At 37.0% G+C, this 25219-nt stretch overlaps 1 protein-coding gene across 7 annotated transcripts in view; it reads right to left on the bottom strand.

Moving 5' to 3' along the window:
* LOC106056272 (BAI1-associated protein 3-like) overlaps window positions 1-25219 on the bottom strand; it is a 328613-nt gene that overhangs the window by 52826 nt on the left and 250568 nt on the right. For all 7 annotated transcript variants that reach the window (XM_056019443.1, XM_056019441.1, XM_056019444.1 and 4 more), the window contains 4 exons: window positions 11480-11744; window positions 10862-10906; window positions 3376-3541; window positions 2283-2486 (listed from right to left, as the gene is read on the bottom strand). In XM_056019443.1, the coding sequence (XP_055875418.1) occupies window positions 2283-2486; window positions 3376-3541; window positions 10862-10906; window positions 11480-11744 (680 nt within the window). The remainder of the gene's footprint in view (window positions 1-2282; window positions 2487-3375; window positions 3542-10861; window positions 10907-11479; window positions 11745-25219) is intronic.

Raw genomic sequence — 25219 nt, 5'->3', positions numbered from 1 at the left:
TTTTTTAGTTGTTTTATCAATATTATCACGTGGCTAAATGTTGTTTGTTAATTGGTGAATGAGGTCCATTCTTTAAGCCACGACCTACTTCTCTGCACAAAGTATGAAGGGAACTAATTCAACGTATACCACCACATCTGTCAAAATAATTTATTACCAGTTAATTAACTAATTCGTTAGTATCTTTTTATAGTTTCTTTTTTTGTCAAGTGGAAGAAATAATTGTGCAAAGTTTCAACTTGATCCGAGATTGGGTGTGGGAGAACTAACGTGTATAATTTGTGTCCAAAAAAAAAAATGAAAGTCGCAGTGTATGTATAAAACGAACAGCGGTACAGAACAAAAACAAAATGCACTTAGATCTGTAGTATAATTTTTTTATTTTTTTACTACTTCCTTTTATTCAAGAGTTGAAGGCGCAGTGGCTTATGAACCGGGTGTCCCGAGTTCGAATCCTGGTGAAGACTGGGATTCTAAAAGTTCGGTATCTTTGGGTGCCTCTGAGTCCACTCAGCTCTAATGGGTACGTGACATTAAATGGGGAAAAGTAAAGGTGGTTGGTCGTTGTGCTGGCCACATGACACCCTCGTTAACTGTAGGCCACAGAAACAGATCACCTTTACATCATCTGCCCTATAGATCACAAGGTCTGAAAGAGGAACTTTTTTTTTATTGAAGAAAGTTGCAAACGCCCTAAAAACAGCACAGGATGAAAAAAAAAAGCCTATAACATTGTTTAGAGCTAACATTGTCTTGCTCAAATTATCTCCCCTTTAATGTCAGGCCAAACAAGCAAAAACAAAACAAAATACAAGAGAGATAAAAAAAACATCCGACGATAAAGATGATAATGTATGATTAGAAGCACAAAGATAGCAAGAAGAAGGCGTGGCAGCCAAGGAACTCTCTCCTATACTTCATTAGGTATAAAAAAAGATGAGGGGGGAGGGGAGGACCTAGTGCGTGGGTGGTGGGGAGGAGTCAAGACAGGCCTGACTCGTCAATGCCAATAGATCAGTGTTTCCCAAACTTTTTCCTTAACGGAACACTTCGCACATTCTAAGTATTTAGCGGAACACTTGGCTGATTTTTTTTAGAGAGATGAATTCATGTGGTGGCATTCTAGTTGATTATTCCAGTAGTTCATGGATTACCTACTTAAGCCCCGCGGAACACTAGGGTTCTGCGAAGCACAGTTTGAGGAACACTGCAATAGATGATTGGGTACTGGAATGTTGGTAGATGAAACATGACATGACGCGGAACAAAGGCTCGGCTATCAGGTGGGTGTGAGGAAGTAGTCTCTGAAATCTACGAGATCCCGAACATGCAGCACCAAATGGTTTAGATTCCATCCATGCAATTCCTGGCATGAGAAGTTTGATAACGTTTTCTTGAGATCTACTTGACCGAGTCCTACCTTGACCTTACGATCTAATGTCAGAAGCGAGTCCTACCTTGACCTTACGATCTAATGTCAGTAGTTCTAAAAGACCTTGTTAAAGAGACACTCATGTCTGAGGTATTTTGTAGTTAAACAATGCATCGGAATTGCCTCGTTCATTTAATTTAATTAAGTTGGCTTTTGAACCTAATTTTAATGTTTCGATTTAAATGTATGTACGTCATTATTCTTTTTCGATTTATTCCATTCAAGTAGTGTACTTATCTGTGTTTCTATGTGTGTTTCTATGTGTGTTTCTATGTGTGTTTCTATGTGTGTTTCTATGTGTGTTTCTAAATGTGTTTCTAAATGTGTTTCTAAACGTGTTTCTAAATGTGTTTCTAAATGTGTTTCTAAATGTGTTTCTATCTGTGTTTCTATCTGTGTTTCTAAATGTGTTTCTAAATGTGTTTCTATCTGTGTTTCTATTTGTGTTTCTATCTGTGATTTAATCATTTTCCATGTTACGTTGTAACCACAACGAGGACAAAGATCTGTTAATATCCTAACAGATTATATACACAGCGCAATGTGCCTCGCCTTAAAGGAGCCTGAACATTTCGATAATATATATTCTTTTAACAAAATATCCATATTCGCTACGAGAAAATAAGAAAATAAATACAAGACATCTATTTCTTTCTACATAGACATGAAATCCTTTAAGCTTTATTAAAATTATTAATTGCATTTAATAAAAAAAAATAAAAAAAAATTGAAGAAGGTAAGAGCCTACACAAAAAATCCTACCCATAGCCGCCACTAACTAAAATTCGGCACTGCAAAGCAGAAACAAATTGTATACAAAGTCCCAGACCAATGCAGTCCGAGCTCTCACCTGGTACTTCCTCAGCTCGTATTCAATAAAAATGCACATCAGGTCCTCGTGCTGACGCACGTCTGTCCAGTTGTCGTCTTCAGGTATCCCCCTGTCTTCCCGCGTGGCCAGTGTGAGCTTCAGGTGGATCTCTCCCTGGATGTTGGACCGCGATGACCTGCCTTCCAGTTTGTACCACTGGCTAATACCAGTGGACGGGAGATCCTGAATATGACAGTACAGTTGATTTAAAACTGACAGATGTGCAAGGAACTATACTGGAATGAATCTGACCATTGGTTAATATGTCAATGAATACTAGCTTGAGTCTAACAAAAGAGCTCACCCGCACACAACTTATCAATTATCTAGTTATAACTGACCACAGACAAGCATACACTGGATAATTAGCTAGTAAACAACTGCCCCCTATAAATAGGATTACCCACAAGCATACATCTAGCTACTGACCCACATATAAGATCACTGTAAGCCGACATAAGGCCATTAACACACGTACCAGATTATCGTTCATCTTAAACTCGCACAAAATGACAATCAGTATATAAATAATAATAATAATAATAATAATCTTTTTCATCCATAAGGAAATTTGTCTTACAATGTGTGCATTACACCAAACAAAACATTGTAATTATAGAAAACCAAAATATACATTCACACCAGACTCACTCCTAACTTACAAGTGAAATGTTTATATTAGGCAGTTCAACTCTTTATACTATCGCAGACAATGAGTGCCAGGGGGACAAAAGAGTTTTTGTGTCTGTTAGTCTTTGCTATCGGTGTCTGGTACAATAATAATATAAAAAAAAACGACCACTGATCCAAACGGACATTATCACTGAACTACAAACCAAGTACATACTCAGGAACACAGGCCCATGTTTCGGGCGACATGTTCATTTGAAACCAAGTACATACTCAGGAACACAGGCCCATGTTTCTGGCGACATGTTCATTTGAAACCAAGTACATACTCAGGAACACAGGCCCATGTTTCGGGCGACATGTCCATTTGAAAAGATGTTTGGCAAAGATGTTTTCATTCTTCCTCCACAACGTAGACATCAGGTCAATTCCTACCACTTACATCTAATGGAATATTGACACAGCCCAGGAAATCATCAATGCTCGTGTCGTCCTTTGACCTCGCCGACTGCGCCACCTGCTTGAAAAAACGACCTAGACCTTTAAAACCGGACACTTCGTTCAACTTCTTTGCTGCTTCTACCACGGAGAACTCTTCATCGTGATCCCTGAAACAGAAAGTAGATCATAACAAATCTTTACAAGACTCTTTTTAGAACTGTCAATCTTAACAATACACCTTTTTAGACTTATGAATCTTAATACACTTTTAGACTATGAATCTTAACAATACACTTTTTAGAATTATGAATCTTAACAATACACTTTTTAGAATTATGAATCTTAACAAAACACTTTTTAGAATTATGAATCTTATCACTACACATATTGAACATTGAAAAACTATAAAAATGCACTAAAATGCTATTAACTTCTTAGAAAAAACAACATAAAACCACAAAAGGCCCAAATAACGAGGTCTTGTATAAATATTAACAAATAATGAAACATCAAATTTAAAGATACCCAGACAATGATTTCTACGAGGACATAGTTAAACGTCAGGACACCAATGTTCAAAGGGCAATATATATTTTTTGCCCTTTTTTTGAGCAGAATTTCAATGAAACACTTCACATGCTTGTGTGAGTGCGCATTGAAAACTTGTAAATATTGACATTAACATCCGCTGGAGTGACGGGAATGATGAAATCAAAGAGCTATGTCTACAAGGCTTCAACTCATGTTTAGCTCGAGTTGAGTTGTCCTGTAGGACATAAGAATGTAAACTTTCTCGAGAGTGGGCCAGAGTACAATGAACTTGCGCTGGAAGAATGGGCATTCACTAGGTAAATAATAATTATAATAGAATACGTTTATTATACAAGAGAAGAAAATAGCAACGCAAAGAATACAATTGTAATGTTTACATTATTTTATTATTTAGTCAGTTTTAAAAAACTGTCATTCGTGTTTGGGAAATCAAATTCAAACACAAAGATAAATTAAAAATGCAATATTCTGCACTCTAGAATAAAATGTCATATATAGAGTGGGAAGTACATAATAAAATATTCGATTATGACTCTCATAGTACCTAGCTTCGGTCAATGCCATTTAACTTCATAATTGTCTGATTTTTACAAAAGCCCATTTTCAACCTCTAATCTAAAGGGTGTCTTCCGATACGGTCCCTCGTGACCCAATTTCGACGCAACTCTATTTATCTTTCCCTAATTCTATTTTTATTTGCCTAAACCCTAATCACACATCACGTGCCGAGGAATTATAGAGTGTAGTTTAATTATAAACATCAATTTCAAAAGTCTCTTAAGTGGCGAAGTTTGCTTGTTTCTCAGACATTAGATTTACAAGACATCTACGTTATAGATAGCACAATGACTCTTAGGGTCTGTTGTATTTGTCCACTTTCACCTGAATGCCACTTGAAAGAAATTATCATATCATTTAGTTTGATTTGTAGGCCCAAACATATATTAGGTCGTAAATTAAAAGAATTTGAATCTTTATCAATACTGGATGTATGTATGTGTAAAGGGGGGGGGGCACTTATTATATATTGAGGCAAGCCTTGGTGAAACTGTGGCAATTGTATTATCAGGCAAATCATTGATAATTGTATAGGTCAATTATTTTTCAAGGAGATTAATGGCATTGAAATAATTACAAACAGATTCATTCTTTCTAACTATCAACCTGCCTGTCTACTATTATTATAAGAAATCTGAAATGATCTCTTCTAGAGTTTCAGTCAGATGTCATCCACCCACACCTTAACACAAGTCTCAAGTATACTTCATACTTGTGTCAGTTTCTCCAGGGCATACATTCAAATGATAAGATCACGTGTTTGTAGTCCAGAGAGCTGATTGGTTACAGTAGTTATTATTGTGCTATTTTAAAAGTTTTGAGTCTCTCGAGCCGCGGTTCTCAACTTGAGTGTAGGTAGATACTTAAGTTGGAAAATTAGCTGAGAGTGTCTTTATTGGTGTAAGTAAACACACAGAGGAAGGGAGAGAGAGAGAGAGAGATGAAAGAAAGTGAATAGGAGACAAATCTCTTAGAGACATTCTCTTGGTGACTTTCTTTTAGAGACATTCTCTTGAAAATAATCTTATCTGGAAATTTACTTTTAGACAATATTTTTGAGACAATCTCATCTTCAGAACCAAATGTTTCAACAAAACATTTACAATTCTTTAATGCCTTAGTCACCTACATGCATGGACTGAATGCTGGGAATTAGAAACAAATCCATTGCAATTAATTCTGAATGTTTCCCAACAGCAGGCAACATCCCCCCTCGCTTTCTGCTCGCCGTCTGATCGAAGGAATGGAAATAAACGATGACATAATCCACATATGACATTTTCTGACATGGCGAGATCTTCATTTGTCATCAAAGGGCCGCAACGTCTCCATAATGTCTGCCGTTTCCAGACGACAAAAGAAAAAAAAAGAAGCAAACAATAAAAAAAATATCACGCAGCTCAGCGATAATAAAATAGCCAATAATGTAATCGATTCCGGAATGTGGGGCTTATCATTGTCTCTATAGTTGATAGAATGTGATGTCGTACTCGTTTGAGGGGTTCTGAAATGCGATTAGTATCGATTCTGGATGTCAGAAGAAATGTTTTTAGATACAAGATATTTTCGTTTTCATGTAGATATAGATTAAACATTGGTGTCAGAGTATCTGGGAAACAATGAGACAGTGGTGTCAGAGTATCTGGGAAACAATGAGACAGTGGTGTCAGAGTATCTGGGAAACAATGAGACAGTGCTGTCAGAGTATCTGGGAAACAATGAGACAGTGGTGTCAGAGTGTCTGGGAAACAATGAGACAGTGGTGTCAGAGTGTCTGGGAAACAATGAGACAGTGTTGTCAGAGTATCTGGGAAACAATGAGACAGTGGTGTCAGAGTGTCTGGGAAACAATGAGACAGTGGTGTCAGAGTATCTGGGAAACAATGAGACAGTGGTGTCAGAGTATCTGGGAAACAATGAGACATTGGTGTCAGAGTATCTGGGAAACAATGAGACATTGATGTCAGAGTATCTGGGAAACAATGAGACATTGGTGTCAGAGTATCTGGGAACATTGAGACAGTGGTGTCAGAGTATCTGGGAAACAATGAGACAGTGGTGTCAGAGTATCTGGGAAACAATGAGACATTGGTGTCAGAGTATCTTGGAAACAATGAGACATTGATGTCAGAGTATCTGGGTAACAATGATACAGTGGTGTCAGAGTATCTGGGAAACTATGAGACAGTGGTGTCAGAGTATATGAGAAACAATGAGACAGTGGTATCAGAGTATCTGGGAAACAATGAGACAGTGGTGTCAGATTATCTGGGAAACAATGAGACAGTGGTGTCAGAGTATCTGGGAAACAATGAGACAGTGGTGTCAGAGTATCTGTGAAACAATGAGACATTGGTGTCAGAGTATCTGGGAAACAATGAGACATTGGTGTCAGAGTATCTGGGAAACAATGAGACATTGGTGTCAGAGTATCTGGGAAACAATGAGACATTGGCGTCAGAGTATCTGGGAAACAATGAAATATTGGTGTCAGAGTATCTGGGAAACAATGAAACATTGGTGTCAGAGTATCTGTGAAACAATGAGACATTGGTGTCAGAGTATCTGGGAAACAATGAGACATTGGTGTCAGAGTATCTGGGAAACAATGAGACATTGGTGTCAGAGTGTCTGGGAAACATTGAAAAATTGGCGTCAGAGTATCAAGGAATATTGAGACAGTGACATCAGTAGCCAGGGAACATTGAGACCTTTTTGTCAGAGTATCAGGGAAGATTGAGACTGTGGCGTCAGTAACCACCGAACATTGAGACAGTGGCGTTAGAATACCAATGAACATTGAGACATTGGTGTCAGAGTATCAGGAAACATTGAGACAGTGGTGTCAGAGTATCTGGGAAACAATGAGACAGTGGTGTCAGAGTATCAGGGAACATTGAGACAGTGGCGTTAGAATACCAATGAACATTGAGACAGTGGTGTCAGAGTATCAGGGAACATTGAGACAGTGGCGTCAGTGAGTCAGTGAACGGGTGAGGGGTGGCAACAAAAGAAACAGGAAAAATAAAGCTTGAGAAAGCAAGGAAGAGAAAAAGAAGAGAGAAAATAGTTTGAAAAAAGAGAAGTTACAAGAAAACCAGAGAGAGAGAAAAAGAAGAGAGAAAATAGTTTGAAATAAAAGACGTCACAAGAAAACCAGAGAGAGAGAAAAAGAAGAGAGAAAATAGTTTGAAATAAGAGAACAAGAAAACCAGAGAGAGAGAAAAAGACAGAGGGAGAGAGAAAGAGAAAGTGGCAAGAAAAAAAGCGAGAGAAGAGACAGAGTTAGATAGAAAGAGATAAAAGAAGCTTGTTGGAACAGAACTTGGTAAGAAGTCAAAAAAAAGAGAAGGAAAACAGAAAGAAACAAAAAAAACAGTGGGAAAAAAAAAGAGAGAATCTTTGAAGTTCAAAAAGCAGGAAAACATTTAATTGGTGCCAGGGCTGTGCCTCGAACCCCGCTTTCAGCGCTCCTCAAACCCCTTGCTAGATGGTAGAGGAGCCAGCTACCTCTCAAATTTTATCACCAGAAAGATCCTTTTTAGTATACAAAACACTTAAAAATCATCTACGAAACACTATTTAAAAAAACATCTAAACAGACAAACTTTAATAAACATTCATGATTCATTACGTGAATTCTGTTTCCAAACAACTTGTAAATACTTATGCAATATGAAACCAGAAAATTGTTTAATTATGTTTTAAAGTTTCTTTTCTTTTTCATTACATTCTTTAAAGTTTAAACCATCCCTGGACTAAACGTGGAAGCCTACAGCTGGGAGATGGAACACTGAATGTTGAACAGAATAGAAAACAAATACACACACACACACATATTAAGACATCGCCAAAAAATAACAGCGTGGTTAAGTCATCAAAACAATGAAAAAACATAAATGCTGGCATTCGAATGGACCTGTTTATTAAAGACAATGACGCCATTAAACTGTTCTATTTATAACAGGTCTGGTCAATATCCAGTAATCTACACGTCAAATTCGATGTTCTTTTAATTTTAAAACTAGTTTGTACGTTGATTGCTCGTTGAATTTCAAATTAGGTTTTTTGGCTATAAAAAATAATAGTAAAGTGCGAAGCTCGATCAGCTCCGATTTGTATACAGATTCAATCGGTTCACTTTTTATTGCTAAGACACTTTTTTATTTGAATGTTTACCAAATTACTACTATATAGCTACTGCGCATGCACCTCAAACTCAAGAGGTGTGGAATTATTATTTTTTTTACTTCCTGGTACTGAAGAAAATGGGTCATGGGATTAAGGCTATTTTTAAGTCTAATGGCTTATTAGCTCAAAGAGACTATTTGAAGTTGTGGAGCATGGGAAAGGTGGCAGTAGATGGTGTTCTTGTGCTGGAGTGAAAAGAAAACGACTTCATTGTGAAAATTAAAGATTAAAACATGTTTTAGATATAATTTCTTTGATCTGATCGAGCCTTCCATCAGCCTGATTGAGCTTACTAACAAGGGGAGAAATCCGATCGAGGTACAGTACGCTTGGCGATACTTACCCTACACCTCTTTGAACTCATATTTAATTTTAACCAAGCCTAGTGATACATTAAATCAGATCTACTTTTATAGACAAAAGGACGAGGAATTTAGAGATACCATCAGTTTTTTCATAGGTCAGACCGTTACGGTGCTATAAAAATTCAAAAGTGAAAATTGCTGCCAACGGGCTTAATGCGATCGAACTTGGCACTTTACTCAATATGTGTATTTACCTAAACACAAGTATCTGCTTAATAAAGGAGAAAGAAAAAGAGAGAAAGGGAGAATTTGAATGAAATAAAATAATTACCAGAAAAAAAGGTCAGATACAGCATCTGAGAGAGGTACAGAGAACTGTAGAGACAGACAGAAAGACAGCAAGGAGACACAAAATGAGACATACACAGAGAAGCACAAAAAATACAAAGAAATAAAAAAAATTCTTCTTTAAGAATCTGATGACTTTTTGTAAGAGCGATTTTTTTACTCTAAAAAACTAATATGATAGCCTAAATTTGAAACACATGCAAATTTTGTTACCTCAACCTACCGCGTCCCCCGAAAATAATTCTGGTTACGCCCATGTATACATTTAATCAGAGTATGTAAAATTCTACTTTGGTGATACAGATCTAGACATGACAACATTAAACGATAGAAGTCTAGACTAGAATACTAGATCTAGATCAATTCTAGTTTGGTGACAGGCCTATAGATCCAGACTTAGAATTGTATCCATGTATTGAACTGTTTAGTCAGTACATGCGGGAATACCCGCTGACGTAGGTGTATTCAGGTTAAAGATTTTCTAGAGCCCCGGATCAGATTTAATTATAGAATTTAAAAAAAAAAAATTAACTGTCCAACATGAGCTTTCCCTGTGTGGCCAATTAGCCAGTAATTCTTTAGCCAAAAATAGGCCTATACATAAACGTTCACATTTCTAGGAAAATCGTTATGGCCGTTTTTTGAGATCCTTGTCCAGGTTTTTGCTTCCGCTTTTTTTTTGTTCCCATGAAGAATATGCAAGCTGATAAGAGGACTTGTAAAAAAAAAGAGAAACAAAGAGAGACAAAAAGACGCAGAGAAATACACAAAGTGAAACAAAAAAACGCCGCATAGAAATACGAAGAAACTCCAGATACACAGACCAGGAATCTCAAAAGAAATATTGAGAGAGATTAAATAATCGATTGCACGAAATTATAGGTCAGTCGCAAGCCTAAAAACAGACCAGATAAACACAATAGCTACTTTTATAAAAACATGTTGAATTTAGAATCAGGTAAAAGCACATGTATTAGCTTCGTGCGCTGATTATTAAACTAATACAGAAGAATTCATGTCAGGAGCTCTCCGAGAAGTCTTCTCCAAGATACAGAAACTATGATTCTAATGAGAGGGCAAGTTCTTTCGACATCAACTATTGATCAGATTAAACATTTAACTTTCTTGACTTAACATCAAGAACGATATGTGAATTTTGGCGTGAGGAAACTCATATCACGAATCTTGCATGTTTCCCACCACAATGAATAATTAGTATCAGGTGACTAAATGACCAAACATTACACATAGCTAAACTGTAGTCGCCCTGTGTGTTACCGACAGCAGAAGAACAATAGTTGTGTGCAGAAGATATACAAAAGTTTTGTGCAGAAGATAAAACAAAAGTTGTGTGCAGAAGATGAACAAAAGTTGTGTGCAGAAGATAAAAAAAAAGTTGTGTGCAGAAGATATACAAAAGTTTTGTGCAGAAGATAAAAAAAAAGTTGTGTGCAGAAGATGAACAAAAGTTGTGTACTGCAAAGGTAACACATACATAATGACTAGACTCTTGACAGTCCAGGTTGTACTTACCAAATGTCCAGATGAAGTCGGTCTGTATGAATGTCATCAAGGTCACTGGAAACAATATAGTTGTAATGAGATCAAGGTTAACAACAATAAATTCAACTAAGTGAAGCCATAAAAAAATAGACCCACCATTAATTCAATACATCTAACCTTGATTTACACCACACAATTGGCCATGTTAAAAATTAATTCCGAAAAGTAATTCGACTTCAAAAGTATTAATAAAATAAAATACTGTTTCTCTAGATAAAAATATATGTTTTATTTCTTTTTAAAACCTCAAAATTTGTAGAAATGTTAAATACAACTAAAATTCGTACAAAATTAAGTAGACTAGTCTGGAGACATTTTAAAATCCCGCCATAATACCTACCTTATTTAGCGCCCCTCTTTCAATGATTTCATACAAAAAGAATTAGTGCATGGTTGTTGATTGAATTCAACAACACAAAGAAAAGATACATTAAAACGATGCCAACTCAGACAACAGCTTTGTGGACCTCAGATTCCACAAGAGTCACTTAAAAATAATCTACACTTATTGGACAATGCTATGTCAATTTGTCTGGACTCTAGCTGTAAGATAGAAGGACAGATCCGAGGAAAAACAAGTCCACTTACAATCTAAATCTCTCGTTCCAGACCGGGTTTAATGTGTTTGGCTTGACCTGAGTGGTCTTAATAAGTTTGGCCGGCAGCATGTCTCTGACCACCGTGTTCTTGGTCTTCTTGCGCAGAGAAAACTTCTTGGAATTGACATGATGAAGTCGTTCCTTCTCTGACCTAGTTTTGCCAGTCTCCTCGTCCGATGACATTCCCGCCCCTGAGTCCACATCTGAACTGGGGCCGGGCATGATACCCAGCATGCAATAGGGGTCGCTGAAACCTGAGAGATAAAAACAAAGCAATATAAATTTATCCTAAGGAAGCATTCATTCTTTCTTCTTCTTCGATCTCATTTGACATGTCGGAGGGTTCAGATCAGTAATTGTAACCTATATCTGAGATGAACCGCGCAGTGGTTTCCAGATCAGGCAGTTCTCCGCATAGTTTTTTTTTTTCTCTAGGAGGGTTTTGGACCAGAGCCTTGTTTGGGCTTCTTGATATAGTATGCAGGACATGGTCAGCATTTTCTGGTGATTCTCCACAAGGGCAGAATTTGCTAGTCCAGACTTTTAGCTTCTGTTGTTAGAGGCATTCATCATTCTCAGCGCCACGATAAACAAAAAACAAGGAACGGAAACAAATGGAGAAAACGAAAAGCAAAATAAGCAAGAAACGAAATAAAGCGATGAAAAGTACAAGAGTTGAAACTCTTTCACTGCGTACACTTAGTCTTTTATTTTATGCTGTCAAAATGCCAATGAGTTGTGGTGAAAAGTTTACATTGGTGGCTACTAGGTAAAGTCGAAGGTCTTAAAGTTGGTTGGGAGCAGGTGAAGTAGAAATCAACCTTTTCGGTGGCTGTCGGCCTACGATGGTGTAACGTCGGAAGCACAATGTCAACTTGACAATTATTGACCACAGCCTGAAATCTCAATTAGAACATAGACCAGGACCCTGAACCATGGCGCTATGTAATTAGACGGAGTAGCAGAGTTGTTTTATTTATAATCTTAATTATTTTCTATTAGGATGGGAACAAAACTTTTAAACTAAAAAAAAAATGTGTTTCTACCGTTTAGCATGTTTGCTCCACAAGCCAATTCAGATTTAAAATACTGGTATTTGTAATAATAGTTGGGATTATGGGAATGGATGATACAGTTACTTTAGATTTCAAGTCCGAATTCGTTTGCTTCTCATCACGAGACTTTACATTTCAGTGCTAATTTTTTAGGATGTGGTAAAATTGCGAAAGAGATCCACAACACAGAAGAGAAAGGAGGGGGGGGGTATAAAACTATGAATATCACTTAGTTAAGCTTGATCAGTCGGGCATTAGTCTGATAGTACACTACTTTAACATATTGCTTATTTAACTGCAACATATTAGCCATATGTGCAAACCTTTAAATACCTTGGTACTATCCTAGACAATAAACTAAATTTTACTGCAAATACTGATTATATCAGCAAAAAAGGGCAGCAAAGATTACGACTACTAAGAAAACTGTCCTCGTTTAATGTTAGCGAAAAGGCCTTGGCTATGTTTTATCACGCTCACATCTGCAATATTTTAAGTTTCAATATCACTGCCTGGTATGGCAATCTGACCATTAAAAATAAAAATAAACTTAATAGAATCCTAAATGCTGCTGGCAAAATCATTGGCAAAAAACAAACCCCATTTGGGCAGTTGTTTGAGACAAACATCTATAAAAAAGCTAACAAGATCCTCGAAATAAAGAATCACCCTTTGTGTCAGGACTTTGTGATTTTACCATCACAAAAGAGATACAAGACACCGATAGCAAAGACAAACAGACACAAACACTCTTTTGTTCCCCTGGCAATCAAATCATTAAATAAGAACAATCTGGTATAAACTTTGTCACATGTAAATTATGAGTGAGTCTGGTGTGAATGTACACTTTGGTTTCTTATAGTTATAATGTTTTTTGTTTGGTGTAATGCACAAATTGTAAGACAAATTTCCTTACGGATAATAAAGATTATTATTATTATTATTATTATATTCCTCATTAATCTTTGGACTCATAGACAAGACTTATTTATTTATTTATTAGCCCTAGATATAACTTATAGGCGTGAGTTGGGCGTACAGCAATGCTACCTATTGCGATGGAGATTATGTCAGCGTTTTTAAGAGTTTTCAATTTGTTTTATAAGTTTTAGATGTTACTTTAGAAACGAACAATTTGTAGGGCGACATGGTCTGGCAGCGAGCAGATTGTGAACTCGGAAACATTCGTAACAGTCCGAAGTCCAATCCACATGACCAGGTAGGCATCCATCTTTCATGAGACGTATTCGTTGGGCTGTGCTGGCCCCCTAGAAGGCTGTTTGCTGGCCCACTAAATGGCTGTTTGCTGTTCCCCTAAGAGGCTGTTTGCTTGCCTCCTTGAAGGCTGCTTTCTGTTCCCCTAGAAGAATGTTAGCTGGGCCCATGAAAGGCTTTTTGCTGGCCCCCTAGAAAGTTATTTACTGGCCCCCTAGAAAGTTATTTGCTGGACCCCTAGGCTGTTTGCTGGCACACTAGAGGGCTGTATACTGGCCCCTTGAAGGCCACTTGCTGGCCCCCTTGAAGGCTGCTTGCTGGCCCACTAGAAGTTTTGTTTGTCTCTAGAAAACCAATTTGACAAAAACAGACAGGCAAAATGAACAATCAAAATCAAGTGGTGAATTACGTGTTTCAGTAATTCAGTAAAGAGGAACTCTTTTGAAGACAAAAATGTTCACATTGTATTTCTTATGACATTTTTTGTCTTCCCATGCGTAATGCAATCATTGCATGTTCAGTGCGGTCAGGTCCCATATCTGCAAACCTGTGGTCACTTTCATTGAATGTGTATGCTACACTACCTTGTGGCCATCAAACAAATTATATCAATGCATTCAATTCTTTAAATGATCTGTAGAAATATTTTTTTTTACATACAAGGGAATTGTTCTAAATGTATGATTTATTAAATTGATTTAATTGTTCACATTTTTTTAAATTTTGCATATAGGTTTAAAGAAAATTCAAAATTTTCCATTGTTTAAATTCTTCAAACTCTTTTAATTTATTCGAATTGCTTCAATTGTGCATACTTTTTTTTAAAATGTTCATATCTATTCCAATTGATAACATTATTTAAACTATTAATTTTTTTTTTTACATTGATACAATTGTTCCATTTCATTAATTGAATATTTCTATGAACCAAAGTAAAAGGATTGAACCCAAGCCCTATCAGGGCCAAAAACAAAAACAAATATCTAATAAAAGTGACAACCTACACTGAAATAGATCAAACATGAAAGAGTTAATGAGGTCACAGACAAAAATCCTTGCATTAAAATAAATCCACAGATTCTGAAAAAAAAAACAACTTAAAAAATTAAAGGATTCTCTCTTTGAAAGGAAATGTACGCGATAACCTAAATTCCTCATTTCCAATTGGTCAGTAAAGTCACGTGATGAAAACATGAGTTGACGGAGTTTGATTGGTCTCGGTTCAAGTCGCATGTTTCTATTATTTGTTTAATGTTAAGGACAAAAAAAGAATGTGCTCTCTAGAGTTAGCGGGGGAGCTCAATAAAGACAAGCAGGCTCCCAGAGAGCAGGGGGAGTTCTTTGATACTCAAATGTATGTCTTATGACCTTCTTTCAGAGAAAATCTATTGCCAGCTACTTTCCTCTATGCCAGAAAAGGCAAAATGGCGCCTGATTTCATCTTTAAAGCGCGACCTGGGGTTGAACGTCTTTTATGCCGAATTCTTTTAATCTCTAAAAAGAAAAATGAAGGATATGTGTTTGACCCAGCGCTGCGTGTTGTGGCCTATACTCCCCCGCCCCCAATAGATTAAGCATAAGCTTAAGAAGTGTTGTGGGTGGGTTGGTAGGGGCATGAAAGATGGGGAGGAGTATTGTTGACTGTTGTTGACTTGTTGCACCACTATGCTGGTAGACACCTAAAACCGCTGTGGGCGTATTATATCTTACATTATACAACGTGAAATAACTTGAGTAACTTATTAGTGAACAAAACTAAGTAGAACTTTGATTAGAATATAAGAAATTTAGCTGGAAATGAAATGAAATAAATGTAGTAGACTTTAGTCATAATTTAAACAAAAACAAAAAAAACAAGTCTTTTCACTCTAGCACCCTGAAGTCGTACCCAACACAACTCACGACAGTGGCGCTTGTCTTGCATAATGCATAGTCACCAACCAATCGCTAACTTCTTCTCTTCTTAACATAGTCACCAACCAATCGCTAACTTCTTCTCTTCTTAACATAGTCATCTACCAATCGCTAACTTCTTCTCTTCTTAACATAGTCATCTACCAATCGCTAACTTCTTCTCTTCTTTACATAGTCACCAACCAATCGCTAACTTCTTCTCTTCTTAACATAGTCACCAACCAATCGCTAACTTCTTCTCTTCTTAACATAGTCACCAACCAATCGCTAACTTCTTCTCTTCTTAACATAGTCACCAACCAATCGCTAACTTCTTCTCTTCTTAACATAGTCACCAACCAATCGCTAACTTCTTCTCTTCTTAACATAGTCATCTACCAATCGCTAACTTCTTCTCTTCCTAACATAGTCATCTACCAATCGCTAACTTCTTCTCTTCTTAACATAGTCACCAACCAATCGCTAACTTCTTCTCTTCCTAACATAGTCATCTACCAATCGCTAACTTCTTCTCTTCTTAACATAGTCACCAACCAATCGCTAACTTCTTCTTTTCCTAACATAGTCATCTACCAATCGCTAACTTCTTCTCTTCCTAACATAGTCATCTACCAATCGCTAACTTCTTCTCTTCCTAACATAGTCATCTACCAATCGCTAACTTCTTCTCTTCCTAACATAGTCACCAACCAATCGCTAACTTCTTCTCTTCTTAACATAGTCACCAACCAATCGCTAACTTCTTCTCTTCTTAACATAGTCACCAACCAATCGCTAACTTCTTCTCTTCCTAACATAGTCATCTACCAATCGCTAACTTCTTCTCTTCCTAACATAGTCACCAACCAATCGCTAACTTCTTCTCTTCCTAACATAGTCATCTACCAATCGCTAACTTCTTCTCTTCTTAACATAGTCACCAACCAATCGCTAACTTCTTCTCTTCCTAACATAGTCATCTACCAATCGCTAACTTCTTCTCTTCCTAACATAGTCATCTACCAATCGCTAACTTCTTCTCTTCCTAACATAGTCACCAACCAATCGCTAACTTCTTCTCTTCTTAACATAGTCACCAACCAATCGCTAACTTCTTCTCTTCCTAACATAGTCATCTACCAATCGCTAACTTCTTCTCTTCCTAACATAGTCATCTACCAATCGCTAACTTCTTCTCTTCCTAACATAGTCATCTACCAATCGCTAACTTCTTCTCTTCCTAACATAGTCATCTACCAATCGCTAACTTCTTCTCTTCCTAACATAGTCATCTACCAATCTCTAACTTCTTCTCTTCTTAACATTGTCACCAACCAATCGCTAACTTCTTCTCTTCCTAACATAGTCATCTACCAATCGCTAACTTCTTCTCTTCCTAACATAGTCATCTACCAATCGCTAACTTCTTCTCTTCCTAACATAGTCATCTACCAATCGCTAACTTCTTCTCTTCCTAACATAGTCACCAACCAATCGCTAACTTCTTCTCTTCCTAACATAGTCATCTACCAATCGCTAACTTCTTCTCTTCCTAACATAGTCATCTACCAATCGCTAACTTCTTCTCTTCCTAACATAGTCATCTACCAATCGCTAACTTCTTCTCTTCTTAACATAGTCACCAACCAATCGCTAACTTCTTCTCTTCCTAACATAGTCATCTACCAATCGCTAACTTCTTCTCTTCCTAACATAGTCATCTACCAATCGCTAACTTCTTCTCTTCTTAACATAGTCACCAACCAATCGCTAACTTCTTCTCTTCCTAACATAGTCATCTACCAATCGCTAACTTCTTCTCTTCCTAACATAGTCACCAACCAATCGCTAACTTCTTCTCTTCCTAACATAGTCATCTACCAATCGCTAACTTCTTCTCTTTCTAACATAGTCATCTACCAATCGCTAACTTCTTCTCTTCCTAACATAGTCATCTACCAATCGCTAACTTCTTCTCTTCTTAACATAGTCACCAACCAATCGCTAACTTCTTCTCTTCCTAACATAGTCATCTACCAATCGCTAACTTCTTCTCTTCCTAACATAGTCATCTACCAATCGCTAACTTCTTCTCTTCCTAACATAGTCACCAACCAATCGCTAACTTCTTCTCTTCCTAACATAGTCATCTACCAATCGCTAACTTCTTCTCTTCCTAACATAGTCACCAACCAATCGCTAACTTCTTCTCTTCCTAACATAGTCACCAACCAATCGCTAACTTCTTCTCTTCCTAACATAGTCACCAACCAATCGCTAACTTCTTCTCTTCTTAACATAGTCACCAACCAATCGCTAACTTCTTCTCTTCTTAACATAGTCACCAACCAATCGCTAACTTCTTCTCTTCTTAACATAGTCACCAATCAATCGCTAACTTCTTCTCTTCTTAACATAGTCACCAACCAATCGCTAACTTCTTCTCTTCTTAACATAGTCACCAACCAATCGCTAACTTCTTCTCTTCTTAACATAGTCACCAACAAATCGCTAACTTCTTCTCTTCCTAACATAGTCACCAACCAATCGCTAACTTCTTTTCTTCTTAACATAGTCACCAACCAATCGCTAACTTCTCTTCTTAACATAGTCACCAACCAATCGCTAACTTCTTCTCTTCTTAACATAGTCACCAACCAATCGCCAACTTCTTCTCTTCTACTTTAGTAGACATTGTATAAAAACAAAAATCATATTTTTATTAACTATATTTTTTTAATCGTATCATTTCATAATGCAATTTTTCATGTTTTGATTTTCGTGACGTTAAACATTTTTTGTTTGTTTCATTGTCAACCAGAGTTATTTTTTGTAGATCTAGACAAGAAGTCTTTGGCATCTGAAGTACTAGTCTATTACGACTGTATTTTTTGTAGATCTAGACAAGAAGTCTTTGGCATCTGAAGTACTAGTCTATTATGACTTTATTTCTTGTAGATCTAGACAAGAAGTCTTTGGCATCTGAAGTACTAGTCTATTCCGACTGTATTTCTTGTAGATCTAGACAAGAAGTCTTTGGCATCTGAAGTACTAGTCTATTATGACTTTATTTCTTGTAGATCTAGAACAGAAGTCTTTGGCATCTGAAGTACTAGTCTATTATGACTATCTTCTGTTCAAATGAACGTCCGTAATTTTTAATAAAAAAACAGTGGCGTAGCTAGCATGGGCGCTGCAGGATTTTTCGCAAGGGGGTTCAAGCTGCCACCATGGCTCAAAGTCGTAGCCTCAATTTCTCGTTTTAATATTAAAGAAAAGAAATGGCCCCAGTCGGGCCCTCATACGTACCTAATCGATATTAAGTGCACTCTAAATACTTCTTGTTCATGAAATAAAAAAGTAAGAAACTAAACACGTGAACAAAGTATTCACTGTACAACATTGTTAACTTTACCCGTGAGGCCCGTGCTTCCCTACGTTCGATCAGACAACAACTGCAAATGTTGACTGTGGCTGCCGAAACTGTCAATAACTTTACTAATAAATTGGTTTTCGTCGCGATAGACAAGCTGGCGATGAACGCTTCTCGTGCAGTTCTGATATTCTTCTTTGCATTGCAGCTTTTTGCATCGTTTTAGGATGAAGACAAAACAAGTTGAGATGATCATTATTATTGATCAGCAAGCGAGGCGTAATGAAAATATTTAAGAATCGAGATGTGAAGTGTAAAGCCGTGTTCTGTAATAGCTCCCCAAATCCAAACATGTGTTTTTTTTCTTCAGTGTGTCTGTCTACTGCTAATTCTCAGCAGCAGCAACTCAATATCCGGTATTACGTTTTTTTCTGCCAGCAGTCTCTCGTTCCTCAAGATGACGTGTTCCTTGGCATGGTCAAGTTGGTTTTTGATTATGTCATTAAATGATTAATCTGACTGCTGATGTTCTGTTTAGTTGCCACTATGTTAAGTTGGAAAGACTACAACACCGTGGAAACTGGTTCAAGAACAGATGACTAATTGACGACAATAAAAAGACAAATCAGAAACACAAGAGGAGGAGACATTTACTACACATGCGCAGTTTGTCTGGTTTCACTTGTTTCATATGCTCAGTGCCTGAGATATCTGCAGTTTCATCACTAAAATGACCAGCTAATGCAATTAATTCATGTTACTACAGCTCGTACTTTTGGTTTCTTGCTGCTGCCAGTGTTACGTGAATCCAAATCAACGTTTTGACTCTTTCGATAGCATGTGAAAGGCTTTCTTGTATCTTTTCTATTGTAAACTGGTGTACGTGTTTCACCTGATATTTTATCGAGCGCTAACACATTTATACATTTACACTCTTTACTTTTGTTCAAAGAAACTAGAACATTTATTACATCGAAAGATAAAAAGCAAAGATTCCTCCTCCAAGGCAAAAAAATAAGTAAATCATCATATTCTAGACCTAAACTAAACATTATAAAAAATTATTGTTGCATTTTTTCCCCTTTGCAACTTCATGTGTGACTAAAGAGGCCATTTCTTTGTATGCTCACCCTTCTTTCTACTACTGTTGTGTATGGCATCTGCAATCCGGTACGATTCCTTTATGCTCGCTCTCCATGTGGATCTATCCAGTGCCACATTTTGTTCAGCTGCTAGTGTTGATTTTGAAGAGTTCTCTGTCGTGTTTGCCTACATCCGTATACCTTAGCAGTGGACGACTACCAGATCTCCTGCAGTCTGTTCAATCACCATACAGAATGTCTTGTGAAAGTCGATTTTGTGGCATTCATAATAACTATTCATAATTTGCCCATTCTTAGTAACAATAACAGCATTTCTTTACGACTATACTTCAGTGGAAGCACCACATGTTAAGTTACTACACTTTATACTATTCCAATGATAGGCCTTTAGATTTAGACTTAGAAGACGATGCACACAATTTTCCTGAACATTAATTTATTAAACTCATGAATCAATAATGCATGGGCGCCAACAGGGGGGTACACGGTGGTGCATTTGCACCCCCCTGGATTCTGACTAAATCTACATCTACGTAATAAAAACCAAACAGATCTGAAAGATGTGTTTCATTATAAAATATTTTTAAAAAGGCTAAAATGTGGCTACTCAGAATTCAGAGGCGTACACTTACATGGTTGACCATCAATTCCTGATACGTCTCTAGGCTAGTCTACTACTACATTAACCAGTAGAAGCACTAATTGTTCAGTTGCTATTTAGAAGTTAATTGATTTGATGGTGCGAAACAAATGGCTAGAGCTTTGCTAGTCATCTCTTATGAATAAGTTCCATCAACTATGTATGTGTACTAAATATCTTCAACTTTGGCTTTCATCAGATTTCTGGCACGTGGAATGTGAAGAAGATTTGGAAAGTTGGGTGAAACTTTGTCCGTAGAGCATTCGCAAATGTTCTTAAACAAAATTATCATTTTATTTGTTTGTCAGGTTCAATGTCATTTTCCTCCTAGAGAGCAGATACATTTGAGAACATGCAAATATTATTTTCCTACGATTTTGTTTGCCCAATTGAAGTTTCATTTGGAAGGGTTGGATTTTTTTTTCTGACTCGAGACTAATTGTGATTGATCCTCGCAGTGACGTTTTTCGTTGCTTTAGTCATTTTTAGTTGCATTGTCTTCATTATTATAATTCGGCGATGAATCACAGAGTTCCGATCTCTTTTGATGAGTCGTTCTGTACCAAATGTTGAAATCCAGACCAACATACAACCTTACTTGTACCACCATCTGTGCAGACTCCACAAATATTTTTCAAAGATATTTTATACTTTTCCAAACATGTACCAACTTTCTCTTTCTCTGGACTGTCGTTCAGATTTATCGGTGGTCCAGGGTTCAAACCCTACCCGCTCCCATCCCCCGTCGTCATGCAGGAGGTTTGGACTAGGAAGTAATTAGCTTCAACTCTGAAGGAACATCCGAAACATGTAAAACATTTTTACACTCTGTAATAGTCGTTGTAAGATGATTACACACAAAAAAAAAAGAATCTCATCTTTAAATGGCCAACATCTATATGTCTAACCATTCCACTAAACTACTGGGTATCCATGACAACAAAGTTCGGATGCTAGCTATCAAAATGACATCACAGTTATTTCGGCTTCCTAGATTCGACTTAGAGAACTTCGTTACAATTGACAGACTCGGGGTTTTTCAGTTCCTGCTTAAACTAATGGGGCAGGCAGAGGAAACAGAGGTGAAATGTCTACGGGGAGAGACAACTGAAGGGTCACTTGAACTGCATGGGAGCTAGGAGACACTACCTTCAACAACAGGAGTTTCTTACCTGAGGCCTCTGCTTTCCGCCCTGCAACCATGCGGAGTTCATCCAAGGTTCCTGTTATCCATTACATTATACATTTCTATACTAAGTATTAAAATACAAACTTATGGATGCGTTGTTCAACCTTTTTCAAAACGCTCACATTTTGGATCACATATAACAGTTTTAACTCGTTTGTTACCGCTACAAATGCAAGATATATATTGTATTAGTGGGGGTCCATTAAACTTCACTAATATCTTAATAAATTCGTGTCTAATTATACTGACCCTCACTCTGCAGACGACAGCCCAGAGCACGACCAGGCTTAACGATACGTTATGTATTGATGCACATAGACGTATATTGTTAAAAATATTTCTGCTGCGACAATTAAAATGTTTGAATTCAATTCTGACCAGCTGATCAGCAACATCTATCCTCGAATAACAACATACATAGTAAATTCCAATGGGAAAAAAAAACTTTCTATATAAATGTCAAGATTTACATGTTAGAATTGACCAAAAATGTGTTTGCTAGGGGTAACATTACAAAGCAGGCCGAGATAAATAGATGTAACAAATACTAAAATTCAAGTGTTTAGAGGGGCGGGACGAAAAAAAAAAGGAGCGGGGTAATAAAAAAAAAAGGATGTAGAGCTCAACAGGTCAAAAGTGTGTTTGGAAAATATGCATTACGATGAAGACTGGGATTTTTAATTTCGGGATATTTCGGGCGCTTCTAAGTTCAATCAGCTCTTTGTAGATGGGGTAAAGGCGGTTGTTCGTTAAGTTGGTCACAGAAACAGATGACGTTTTACATCATCTGAACTCTAGATCGCAAGGTCTGAAAGGAGAACTGTGAACTTTTGAATACAAAAAGGAAGGGATCCATTATACTTTAGCGTGTAACAGACTAGAATGAGCTTGACAATTTATAGTGATAAAAGTAAAAAACAAACAAAAAAAAAGTATGGGGGTCTAATAATATTTCTAAGTAATGAAAAAAAAAACGACGATTATATTGTTATAAGTAATATTAAAATGGGAGGGGTCCATGGCAAAATAAACAATATACAGCCTAGGAACAAATCAACGGGCGTAGCCGGTAGGTATTGCCAGTATTTTATAATTTCATTTACCCCCCCCACCCCAAAAAAGAGCAGTTATCACTGGCTAAGATAAAAGACCAAAACATGTTTAACAGTTTGTCAACACTTGAATAGAGCCCTGAGAGAATCCTTGGACAATAATGCACAAGATAAACTCTGATAGACCTCATGTGATCATGTTTCAGAACTCTTAGGGCGCTCGTCCAAATTTGGAAACAAAGATAGAAAAAAAAAAATATTACGGAGAATACTATCTGCTAAGTGGGGATGTCTTTCAAAGAGAACTAAAATAGACTTGAAAGGAAATGGAGAAATGACGAGGAGAGCATGGCGTTTCCGTTCAATTTGGACAAGGGCAGATAAGAACCGTAGATGTTATTCTTTGTCAAGTGTTTCCTCCCCCTTTTTGTTAGTATTATTTTTTTAAACAAACAACCAACAACCTCGATTTCGCATACCGGAAGTATGCACTCATCTTCGGCATCTCTATATAATGAGATCTGTCTTTATCTAAAGCAAAAGAGCGTTGCTATGGTAACGCACACAAGGATGAAAAAAAAAAAAAAAAAAAAAAATTGAAAGACCAAATTATTCCAACAATATGTTGTTGTTTTTTTTAATGTTTGTAAGCTTTCCATTAAAGAGTAAAATTCATAAAATACTTTGTGTTTTTTTTTTTTCTTTTTCTCGTTGGCTTTTCCCAAGATAATATTTTTTTTTTCTTGAAGTTTTTTTTTTGAGAGGGTGATGTTTAATGTTGTGTGTGTGTGTGTGATAATTGGAGCTACGTTATTTTAATGTCATACATCTTGTTTTAGAGACCATGTCTGACGTGAAATGATAGGAAATAGTCAGTCAAATATACAAATATATACCAAGTAACGAGGGATGGGTTGCTGAGAGCCCTAATCGCTTGGTTACGGCTTGGCTACCTAACATAGGGGCCTGAGTTCGAATCCCGACTCTATAAGTTTGGTTGGAACCTATAGGCAACACGGAAACCTTCTCCCAGATACCCCCCTCCCCCAGATGTCCACAAAAGATATTGGAGGATTTTTATAAAAAAAAAAGGGCACAGGCAAAAAAAAAACATTTTGGACCACGGAGCATGCTGTAAGTATGAACAATTCTTGGTATAAAAACAACTAAATACATCAGAGAACAAGAACTCTAGTGGGGCTAGTACAAAGAGTGATTTGTCAACTGTTTATCTGAGTGACGATAAATTAACAAAAATAAATGAGGATTTGAACTATAACCTCCAACGAGGAGTCCTTGAGTTCCACTGTTCACGGATAGTTAGAGGGCATGTAAAAAAAACAAAAAACGAAAGAAGAAAGAAGGAAACAAATAATGAAGATGTACCTAGTATAAGATGTACCTAGTATAAGATGTACCTAGTATAAGATCTACCTAGTATAAGATGTACCTAGTATAAGATCTACATAGTATAAGATCTACCTAGTATAAGATCTACATAGTATAAGATCTACCTAGTATTTCCTATTATATTTAAACTCATAGAATCTGCTGAATGTTGTATGCTTTAGTCTTATATTGAATAGAGGGTTTAGTGGGAAACAATTTTGGAAATGGGGTTTTAAACTCAAAACTCAAAATCCCTTTTGCTACGCTCATGGAATTTGGTGACTATCGTTTGCACTATTTTATTTTTATAGAGGAGTGGGGTTTCAATTTAAAAATCCCCTTGAGTCACAAAAATCAGTCACAAAATTTAATTTCGGTGGGAGGGGTGTTCGAACCCCAACCTCCCCTGGCTACTCCCATGGGTTATTATAATTGTGTTCAGATATACATATTTATCAATTTTAAATTGATTTCCTCTTAAATTCAATATGTAAATTATCGACACGATTTGAAGCTATGGCGTCCAAACAGTGGCGTAACTAGGGTGGGGTGAGGAGGGGGGAGAATTTGAAAATCCTCCCGGTCCCACACTTGAGGGGTGCCCCCAAATGAGTGTCTTTTTACATAAAAAAATAAATATTACGCAAAATGCAGGGGCCCCCAAAGAGGTCAAGCCCCCCCCCCCATCGTACCCAAATTTCTAGCTACGCCCCTGCATCCAAAATGTCATGTGTATGTTTCAATTTGTAGACTCCTTCTTTGTAATCGAACATGAGCATTGCCTCTTATTCTTCTGGACACTATTATAGCTGTCAGAGCC

This window comes from Biomphalaria glabrata, chromosome 2 (genome assembly GCF_947242115.1).
Source record: "Biomphalaria glabrata chromosome 2, xgBioGlab47.1, whole genome shotgun sequence".
In the NCBI taxonomy this organism is placed as follows: domain Eukaryota; kingdom Metazoa; phylum Mollusca; class Gastropoda; family Planorbidae; genus Biomphalaria; species Biomphalaria glabrata.
Note: the sequence above shows the minus strand (reverse complement) of the source record. Positions and strands in the feature narration are given on the sequence as shown.